Below are 11844 nucleotides of genomic sequence, written 5' to 3'. Positions count from 1 at the left end.
CTTTCCCCCGTGTACATCCCCACGATCAAGAAAGACACGGACTTTTGGATTTGGGTAACCCCGCAACAATCCCAACTCGATCATCTCCTCTTGTCTGATTCCTTACCCGCCAAGACCAAATACAAGCTAGGTCTCACCTTCACCCACCGCGGTGACCTGATTGTCCACACGATTTGCTTCTTCTGCAACCATGGACTGCCTGAAATTTTGAATCTCCCTCCATCCGTAACCTCTCCTAATTTTCATTACTTTCCCGATTTTGTTGTGGATCTGATGGGGAAAACGTTGCGGATATCCTTCATCAACGCAAAATCGAGGCTCGAAGTAAAACCGCCATATCGTGGAGTGAATAACGGTGACCGTGGCATGTGGCTGACCCTCGTGTCTGAATTTTTTATGGTGAAACTTAATTTTACATATAATCTTTTCCTCTCGACGGGAAAGGATGGAGGATTCGTGGGCGGAGGAGGAAGTGGGATCCCACTACCAAATGGAACTTGGATAGGTAAATTCTTACAATTTGATTATATATTTATGTAGTGAATTCTTACCTTACCTTCCCCCTGTTCGAAGTCTCAAGTCTTAAATTTACATTAAGTTAAAGTCTTAAAATCTAATCAAATCATTTAAAATAATTAAATTATTCACGACAACAACACAATTTATTTATTTATTTATCGACTTGCTTGCAGTACAAAAATGAACTATACATTAAAAATAAAATTGATATTTAGCCCAACATGAAATATTTATCGATTTTAGAAATTACAGTTTAGAAGCATTGTATAGGGGCATAGTGGGATTAGGCGCCAACGCGTCATCCAAGTTAAACTTAATAATTTTTGGCTATTGTAGGAACTGTAGGAGACGTTATTTCTGGGAAGGCTGACATCGGCATCATAGCGGTGAATACAGATGAGCGAAGTAAGTTGGATTTGGAAATGATTTTCTTATTACATGTACATGACTTAAATTACACACGTCTGAATACGTCAAAATATTTCTTAATCAAAATTGCAAACAGAGTTTTGCTATAAATTAAGTAAACATTTCCACTTTTATAATTTTGAACTCCATACCTCAGTTATACTCAAAACGAAGAGCAGTACAGCTGTAAGAAGTAATGGTAAGACATATCCCACTATTCCGATCAAGGTTTTTTTGAGTAACCTCAACTTGTCCCCAAAAGCAACATGGACATCTTTTTGTTCAACCAGCCATCGCCATCTGACAAGAACAGTGGGACATGTCTTATTTAAACTAATACAAACTTTGACATATTACAACCTTGCAGATCGACAGGTGTCGTTCACAAACTCATTTTATGACCATGTCTACTTGCACTTCCTAACAAATAAGGGTGTCCAAATATTCTCCCCTGCGACACTCCTCTGGTCGTTTGATCACCTTATGTGGACCTGCATCGGATCATCCACTCTTGGAGCGTTTCTTGTCTTCAGATTAATCATGAATGGGATGAATATTCTAGAAATGAATACCAATGGGAGGATGAGTTTTGCTCGGAGGGGCCAAGTGAGTCAGGAAAATTGGGGGCTGCGACATCAGATATGGTTCGTCATTACGACCTATTTGGATCAGGATTGCGTCCTCCCGACGTGCACTCCACTTCGCTGTTTCGTCGCTCTCTGGCTGTTTTTCGCTTTGATTGTTACGACGGTGTACAGGTTAATGCTTATTTTTTCGAAGTTTCCCGAATTTTAAAATATAACGCTAAATACGAGAAACGGGAATATTTCGGTTGTGTCCCTCATCGAGGCCTGGTGAGGAGTCCTAACTTGGAAATGTGTATATATATTGTATGTACACTAGAGTAAAACGTGTAAAACTCATATCTCGCAATCTAGTCGTGATATCAGTTTGAAGTTTGCCGGGATAGTAGCCTAGTCAGATTGCGCTCGGATGCTTTTCATGTATTTCATAAAGTTTAAAAAGTCATGGGTTATAGTTTTTTTACCTTGGAGCTCATGTTTCAGCCACCACTAATTTTATATACTCGTCCTGAACATTTCGATATTTTGTGCTAGTCTCCATAATTTAAAAAACGGTTGAATCCTTGGATGGCACGGATTGTGAAATGTTGAACATTAACCTTGTGGGAGATACACATTTCAAATATCGTTTAAATTCGCAATTAAATAATTCATACCTTTTTGCCAAAAATATTGTAGATGGTTGCACAATCTTAAGCAATGTTCAGGAGGACTTGAATATACAAATAAGGACCATATTGACATAAAAATAATATCACGAAGGATAAAACTTCTCGTACTGACTGAAAATGAGCTTCTGAGTCAGAAATTATGCCGTTCGACAATCCTTAACTTCGACGACGATCTTCGTAGGGAAATATTTCGGGAAAATTCATTAGTTATCTGCCTAGTTTGTGAAATATGTGGAGCAGATTTACACGGCCTACTCAATTTTGCACTCCATCAAATTTCTACTCAAGTCTCAATATTTGTATAATTATTGTAGATCGAAAATGGTCAGTTTGCTCGCGTTTCCAGTCATGGAAGAAATTCCACATACATTTAAAGATCTGGTGGAATCCGACTACACCGTAGGGTGTATAAATCCTCAAGACGCAGTACTGAGCATGCTTGCCAGGTCAAAGGATCCAGTTTATGTCAAACTTCTCAATAATTTGGAGATCATCAACAAAAACCGACCAAAATGTTTGGAACAAAGCATTGACAATCAATATGCCTGTGTTGCGTTGTCTTCTGAAACCCGGTATCTGCAATATGCTAACCTTTCAGATTCTGATATTCGTAAATTGGTGCAGTCACAGGAGAATACGTTTGTGGTAAGTCAGCAAAGGAAACATTCCTTTTAAGCTTTTTATACATACTACAGTAGTTATTTTTTACCAATTAGGGACCTCATTCATATTGACTCATTTTTGTTCATTTACATTTCATTTCATATTACTTCATTCATTTTATAGTACGCTCCATGTGTACATTAAGCATAAGGTGAAAATTAAAGGAATGAAAACTTATTTTGTTGATTTTCATTTACCCGAAATGACTTACATATTTCATTCATTTTTATTCACAGAGAAGTAAGTTCATGCTCATTCAATTTCAGTCTACCTGTTTTTCTGTCAATTGTGCTAATGTTATTTCTGTTTAATAAATTCCGTCGAAGTATTTACCAGATCACTACATATATATATATCAGTTTCGTTGTCGAACTTCTACATATCTACATAGACTGGCTGGCTAGCTGAGTTTGTGGCTGTAGTTTGTTCGTTAGATTAGCAAATCGTTGAATGTCCAAGTATATCAAATGGTCGATGTTGTCAGCTCATCGAGGTTCTGCGTAGATTGGGGTGCTCGTCTAATTTTTAGTTTAATAGCCTTCTCGAATTTATAAAGGCTGGAACCTTAATACATCCGTGTTCACTTTCTATTGCGAATTTATCTAACTCTTCAACCATTGGATACTTAATTTCCTCTGCAATTATTACACGGATATGAAATTGGCCTATGTACTATCCTTTTATTTAGGCTTGTCACCTCATTTGCATATTTTGACGCATTCGTGAGAGCCATAGAGTTTATTCAACATGGAAAGCTCGTATCGCCGAAAATGGGCTATTGAGATTTATGCAAATGAGGTGACAAGCCTAAGTAAAAGGATAGTACATGCATATGTATGTGCCCAACTTTTTTAAATAAAATCAGTACTAATTAAATTTATATACTTTACGTATTTAGTACCCGTATATGATTCAGGAAAATGCAACTGTTACGCTCGCAAATCTTATATGGTTCGAAAGGTGAACCTCTTTGGGGTCGTAAATCCCACTAACAGCGTCGTAATGGGTACATACGTCTAATCTTATCTCGGAGCTACGATGGTTTCGATGAACTTTGCGCAAATAGTCTGTCTCCTTCCACCAGTTTATATTGCAGCTCAGTAGTAGTGACAACAAAAGTCCCAGAACTGACACTCTTCAGCCAAATAACTGGTTTTTCTTCACTCAAATCTACTGATTAACATTTAACAATTAAACTGAAGCTTAATTAATTGGAAATCAACGAAAAACTCGAAATATTTGAAAAAACTTAAATATTCGTCCACGACATCGTCTACTTGATGTTTCTTGGTCTGCTTGTAAAACACGACTCTTCTCTTCCTCTTGCTCTCTTCATACGGTCCCCGCCGTTCCTTCTCCTTCTCGCCCCACTGTTAGTCTACACTTATTCTTACCAAAATCATAACAAAAATTCATGAATTTGACTATTCTTACTAACTTTATATATGAGTTTAACGTCCATTCCGCCACAGCAACATATTAATCTATTAACAAAAATTTCCTAAATTATTTCCCTGCAATTTCAGGTTTTCCTCGGGCTTCATTTTGAATCTGGTTCAATCTATACGGACGCATTTGATCGCCTACTTTCCTGGGCTAGACCATTTCATCTGGCGGATGTGTGGGAAGAGTTCGACATGGTTTACAACGTCCGACTTCAAAAAAGAGATTGGTGGTTGGCAACGAACCAGACGGAAAAATTAGAACGTTCCAACGTTATTGACAATGACAATCTTACACTGAAGCACATTTCCGGCGCGTTTTACGCCCTACTTGCAAGTCTCATTGTGAGCTTTGCGGTCTTCATCCAGGAGTTGGTCGGCTACTGCTTGATGGCCTTAATTGAGTGCAAAATGATTACTCTGATTCGAAATATGATATATGGTTTTGGCTTATTTAGGTAAATATGAAAACTGTATGTATGTATGTATTTTAATTTATTAACAACTTTTTCAGGCAAACGCCTATAAAGTTACATTGCATGAATAGATATTATAACTTATTGAAAAAAGTGGAGTCCGGTATGATTTAAAAATTTTCTTAAAATATTAGAATTATAAATAAATAACAGGTATAATATAGAGTAAATATACTAAACATCAATTGATGTGCTCGGTCGATCCAACTACGCGTCGAATCCGTAACACCTATGTATGTGCCTGCAGTTCTGACTAATTGAGTTTCGACAAGGTCCACTTAAACTTCAAAACTTTAATTAGATTCCTAGAGATGCACTTTTCCTTGTGAAGTAGTCCCAAACACTTTACTTTTACTTATACGATGTCGGCGAATCAATAAAGAACTTCAATTTAATTAACAATTCCAATTAATTATAACTTTATTGAATTATTCTTCACACGACCAAAAATTCCTACTTCTTCTCTAGACAACGAGCACTTAACTACTTGACGTTCACTCTCGTACTAAACTTTAAAAAATACGTACTTACTAAAACTACGAGACCCACGCGCCCCTTTTCTTCTCTCTCTCCCGCTTACACTCTCTGATCCGCATCCCTTCATACATTGAATTTCGTAAAATCTAACATTTCCTATAATCTAGCATTGCGTATAATCTAGCATTGTCTATAATCTACCATTGCATATAATCTAGCATCGCATTTACCACCCTATTTACCACTTTACCACCTATCCAATTTACCCAATTATTAAGTAGCGCAAGCTACTTTATGCGATCGGTTAGTTAGTCTGTCCGTCCGTCTGTCTGTCTGTCCGTCAACACTATAACTCGAGAACGCATCAAGATAATCAAAATCGGTTTGCGGCATCATACACATGACTCCAAGGGGAGGATCGCGTAAACTTTTGGACCACACCCCTTCGGCGCCAGGGGGTGTGGTTGCAGTGTGATCGGGGCAAATGAGATTTATAGCGCAAATTAATCTATGGATGAAATCCAGTTAAATTAAGTGTATCAAAGTGGTGCCACACCCCCTCGGCGTCAGGGGGTGCGGTCGCGGTGTGATCAATTAATTAATTCTAATGAATTAATGAATTAATCATTAATTAATGAATTAATGAATCAATTAATTAATTCAATTAATTAATTAATTAATTAATGTCATTAGTTTTACAGTTACTGCTAAATTGACGTTATATGACGTGTCTAATATACTTAGACATTGTGATTCCTCTTGACCTATGATACAGATAAAATAAACAATGATATGAACAAACAATTGAGTTACTACATTGTATGGTTTTACTATTATGTTTAACAATTTTAAAAGGTGGATCTGTATTAAACTTGTGTATACTATTACCATACGAATCCCACATTTCTGCGCCATTATCTTGAATAAAAGATGCCACATAGTGACCAAGTTTAATAGTACTAATTTCAGAGTGCATAACTACAGCTACTGGTAATAAGTCTAACTTGGCCTTATGCCATTCGTCGGCTGAAATAAAAAAGCAAGACTTGGCTAGCGTATTTTTGGTAATTTTTCGTAAGTTTTTTAACAATGCTTCAGAGTCCATGTTCACATTTGAGAAGGGTCCGTGTAAACCGTGTTGTCCTTTCCGATTTGAAAAATTCGTTCAAACTGCGCAAAGCAAATACAAATTAAACTTTCTGTGGTATTTTCCTTAAATTTAAGTTCAAGCTTTAACATTCCATGTTTGACTGGCCTGAATCTATCAGTTTCGTGAGTCGCAGACAAGTCAAGTGCAATTAGAAAACGTCCTTTGGTATAATTTCTTTTATTCAACCCATAACTCAGGTCATTGTTGTAGGGCAAAACTGAAATCAATGACGTATAAGCTCTTAAGTAGTTGTTGTTGTTCTCGTCTAGTTCAATTTGTTTGAATGATATATTATCGCCGTCACACGTAAGAGTCGCATTTTTTAATTTGTGACTTGAAAACCAAAATGGACTTGATTTAGCTTCCCCAGAAAACTGTTTAGCTGGAACTAATCCAAAAACAAGAAAGTTCAGCAATACGCCAGAAAATAAAGTTTCTGACACCACGCTCAAACTTCCTGTCGCAATCTGAAAAGTGTTTACTTCATTGTGAAAGTAAGGATAACTAAATCTTTTAGTTTTTAACATTTGTTGATGACTTTGTATAATTTTTGGGTGGACGGCATGTTTTTTAACGTAGTAAATAACTTCTTCAAATTCAATTCTCGACTTGAAATTTGAATTTTCAACATCACCACATAATGAAAACTGTGGTGGCGATCGTCTTAAAGTAATCTTGACACTTGTGTTTGGTGGCAGAAACTTTGATTGATTTGTGACAGAATGACTGATTCTTCCAATAATTTCGAAACTTTTATCTGTAGTTGCCAATAGTCTTTTCTCAAAGAGAGCATTTACAACTTTCTTTTGATCTTTTACTTCGTCGAGATTCCAAAATTCTGAAAGAAGATATGATGATTTGGCTCCTTCGCTGTAGTTTAATAGAGTTTCTAAAAAATACTTGTAGCTATATAGATTTGAATTCGTTGTAATGGGAACGTTGTTAATTTCTAATTCGCATGAGGAAAAAAGAGACGCAAAGAAGGCTTCACATACGGTTATTTCATTTTTTGGCTCAGTACTGTCATTCACGATCTTTGCGCGAATATATAAAAATGAATTTTTCAAGTCAATGTAGTGAAATGAGCTTGTAGAAATGACAAAATCGACAGGATTATCATTCGACTTGACGCTATAACTTGGATAAATAGGATAATGTTCTGAAGAGAGAATCCCAATGTCGGTGGGAGGGAGGTTAGGTTAGGTTAGGGAGCCCCGTGAGATCAAGGCACGAGTTATAGACAAGATCACTTCCTTTGCAAAATTGATCCATGATTTTAAGAGGTGTGAAGAGTTTGACGACTGGCGAGACACTAAATGTTTAGTACAAATATCTTGAAGCTTAAATAGCGAATTGAAAACTTGTAAAACAGTCAAAAGAATCTTCATTTTTTTTGTTGCTTTTGGTTCTGAGTCTCTATACTTAGTCGGCGAATCCTGTCTGCAGTTTTGCTCACTTGTACACTTAGTTTTTGAACTTTTTGTTTTTTTCCGGATCCTGCTTTTTTGGGTGTGTATGACTTGCGTTTATTAGCTTGTTTGAACGGTTTTAAATATGTTGAATTGCTTGCGTGAAACCCATCACCGCCAGCTCCTAGTTTTAGTGACATTGTGTATGACTTGCGTTTATTAGCTTGTTTAAAAGGTTTTAAATATGTTGAATTGCGTGCATGAAACCCAGCATAACCAGCTCCTACTTTCGAAGACATTTTTTTATTTTTTCCCTCGAGTCTGCAACCGACTTTGTTGCAAATGAGCTTTCTCATTGTTTCTTAAAATGTAAAACAACAATTGTTGGGAATTCTAGGGTTTTTAAAGTTTCATTACCATCAGTCGCTAGTGTAATTCTGATTGACTTAACTTGTCCACTGCGTACTGGAAAATAAAACACTGGTCGAAACACTAAATGACGATCGGTATTTATAGTTGCATCTGCTTTTGGTAAAATTCGCAAAATTGTCTTGAAGGAATCACCATAAATTTGTGGCTCCATTACATCACTCATGATTAGCACTCTGGATTTAGAAGAAATACTTTTATTTGATTCCGTAGACGAGGTCCAGACTGGCAAGTTCAAATCTGTCTTTTGATTTCTAAATACAAAATTTGGATCAAGCCCTAAAAGCTCGTTAATTTTTGATCCCATAGAAATTGTCATATTTTTTTCCATAATGTTTACAGTAAGAGAATTGTCGTCGGCCATGGGTAGATAAACTTTGAGATTCTGAGCAGCGAATTCCAAAGCAATATTCTCAATCAAGACCTCTCTATCGTATTCCTCTGGCTCTTTAACCATAATTTTGTGCGTAATTACTTTACTGAACGTTAATTTGATGAGTGTATTCATGGGTATCTGATCAAAAACCTCATCAGATTGAACCCTGGGTGACGTATACGTTCCTGGTGTAAATGTGGTCTGGGAAAACCCCAATAGCTCAGCTATTTGAGGTTCAATGGTCACAAAGAATTCGTTGAGAGGGTCTGTCAATGTTAAAACTGTATAAGGACCCGATAACGTTGTGTACGAGTATTCCTTGGTTAAAGTTATTTTTGGATCTTGAGTTTGTCTGGAGTCTAGGTCTACCGCCCACGCGTCGTAAAAGTTCACAAGGCTGTCTTCCTTTTTCGGGAATGAAATTATGCTGTTTGATTGTTGAATCGCCACAATTTCGCTCTGAGATGATGAATTAAAGAATTTTGGCTGACTTGACGGAGCCAACATGACGGCGTCTGCTTCGCTAAAAAATATTTCCGAAACCCCGCAAAGGTATTCGTTCTTGAAGGAATCTATTGGTCGTGCCAAATAGTTACAAAAGTTCGCTGAAGTATTGTCACTGTAATATTGTTTACACAGGTCACTTTGTAGTGTCACAAAAAAATCATCAGGTGAGTTATCCATCATTTGTCGTTATTGTTCGATCCACTGACTCTGTTTAGCTGATGCTCAGTGAAGGTCCCTTGAACTGGTTCATTCGAGAGAGTAAGTCCGTGAGAGAGTAAAGCAAGACTGGCCGAGAATTGTAATTTATATAAGAAATTTTGAATAATTCATCTGTCCAATTAGCAAGGTATGATTTGCTCCCGAGATCAATTTTTGTTTTACCAATTCTAACCAGGTCATCAACGTTTAGTTTACTGCTGGGAGGATTCATATCAATGATTTTATTGTACATTCTGTCCCAAATTTCACTTTCATCTTTAGCAGTTACATTTGCTGGTTCCTTGCCCACACTTGAATTGTAGCTATGATTTAAAGAATACACGACTGAATTTAAATGTTTCAACCAATTTTTGGAATTGGTGTGAGACATTATAGCATATAGCCGTTTTTTAATATGTTTTACAGCCAACTCTGAATAAACTGCCTTCTTTTTACTGAAAGTATAGTAAGTTTCAATACCCATTGATTTTAAATAGTCTTTTTGCTCATCCAACCTGACTCTTGATCGCCCCAGATTTTTCCAGGTTTTCTGCCCTTTGATTTCTTGAGAAGCTGCCTTATGCCTTCAATGATTGCGTTAGAATCTTTTTTCCTTAGGGGAATTGCCCAAATAAATTTAGTAAACAAATCTTGAACAATCAATATATATTTGAAGAATGAATTACTTCTAAAGTTTGGCATTACTGCTATATCCCAGGTCCAATATTGGTCAATAGAGTTTAACATTACTTTACGTGTCGGAAATTTTTTCCGAATGCCTTTGTGTATTGAATATGTTTTTAAAGAATTCAGGACATCTTGGACCACTGATTTGTTTTTATATTTTGAATTCCTTAGAAAAGCTGTCAGAGAATTGTAGCCAGCCGGTGATTTTGGAGAGAAATATGTTTTTATAATTTTTTTTCTTGCTTCTTCCATTTAAATTTGTCACTAAAAGATACCCAAGTCTTGCACGATTGAGACTTTAATGGTTTTACCGGATCCAACTTTCCACCTGATCCAACGTTCTCTGGTTGATCATATTTTACCAATGATAATAATTCACTATCTTGCAACTTTTTATATGTATCACTGGATATTAAGTAAAAAACTTTAGCAATATTAAGTGCACGCACAAATTACCGCCTCTTCAATAATTTTTTGCAAAGCAATGGACAGAATATCTTTCACTGCAAACTGGTTAAGAATTAAAAAGGCTTTAACATTCTTTAAATTCAAATTACGTTTTTTAAAAAAATATTTGAGCAATTTTTTGAGTTTTGAAGTTTCTTTTTTACCAAATTTATTGAAATTTATCAGTATTTCTACAATACATTCGATTTGTTCAACTGTGCTTGCTTGGAGGAGCTGCCTTCTTTTATTTGAGGAGGCGTTTGATAACTGAACCAGAAATTCCTGGTGGATGGCTATATCTTCGAGCGTCATATTGGACTGTAACACTTTAGCACTGATTGGTCACTTTCAATAAAAAAATTTCTGCAACGCAATTCTTCACTGGTCGAAAAGTCAATGCATACAAAAGCAAATTTGTCGTTCGCTTGCTCCTTCATACACTCTGAAACAAATGTTGAATTTCCAAAAACTTGGGAACTAATATTATTTATTGGTCGAATATCTCTCAAGTTTCGATATAGTATTAAATGTGTAAGATTTAGAATTACGGATTTAAAATTGTTGGGAGTGTAATTCTGGATCAGAATAGTTGTACAGCAATTTAAATGATGAGCTTTAACGGTTACGAAATGCCGGATAAATAAATTTGTCTTTCGGTCTTCTTCCATCGACGTCAAAAAATCGTCGTAAATTACCCAATTTCTTTTCTTTGGATCCAATTGGCTTTCAACCTGGTAAATATTGTTACATAATTCTAGAACTGGGACATCGGCAGCAATGTCAACCAACTTTTGTTGAGTTTGACTATGTACGTATATTATTTTATCAAACGGTTGATCAAACAATTTATCACGGTTACGGATCCAACTTAAAACACGCTCAGTCTTACCAATGCCCGTTTGTCCACAAATTAGCTGAATAAATGGCCACGGTAATTCTAAGCTCACCCTGGTAAAATCTTGCATTTTAGCATATTATAAGGTAACGTGTTTTAATGAACCGAGCTTTGTCAGCATAACCGTTTTTATTGTGTACTGGACAGACCGTTGTTTTGCACGAGGAAAATTTGTATTCTTATTAACAAAATCTTGCTCGCCGAATCGGTTTACATACAGACATTCGAGTATAATCAATGTTAGCTTAAACTAGACACAAAAGGATTCGTCTGAGAATGTGATGCTTTTTACGTAATAAGGCGCCTTATTAGGTAAACTACACCCACATTCTTTTGTCTGGAAATGTGAACCGAGCAACATTATCCATAAAAATAGATCACGTTTGGTTACGTAAGCCACACCCACACTATTCGTCTGGAAATGCGTCCCGAACGCCTTAAACATACGCCATAAACATAGGACTATGCCTGATTACTTAACAAGTTCACAAAAACTCGAATCTTTG

At 36.3% G+C, this 11844-nt stretch overlaps 1 protein-coding gene across 1 annotated transcript; it reads left to right on the top strand.

The window, feature by feature from the left end:
- The first annotated feature begins 273 nt into the window (after positions 1 to 273).
- LOC118433415 (glutamate receptor ionotropic, delta-2-like) lies at positions 274 to 4749 on the top strand. The gene is made up of 5 exons (XM_035845338.1): positions 274 to 505; positions 856 to 924; positions 1295 to 1685; positions 2497 to 2827; positions 4372 to 4749. The coding sequence occupies exons 1-5, from the start codon at positions 274 to 276 to the stop codon at positions 4747 to 4749; spliced, it is 1401 nt and encodes a 466-aa protein (XP_035701231.1).
- Positions 4750 to 11844: the final 7095 nt, after the last annotated feature.

Source organism: Folsomia candida, unplaced genomic scaffold (assembly GCF_002217175.1).
Source record: "Folsomia candida strain VU population unplaced genomic scaffold, ASM221717v1 Fcan01_Sc051, whole genome shotgun sequence".
NCBI lineage: Eukaryota > Metazoa > Arthropoda > Collembola > Entomobryomorpha > Isotomidae > Folsomia > Folsomia candida.
Note: the sequence above shows the minus strand (reverse complement) of the source record. Positions and strands in the feature narration are given on the sequence as shown.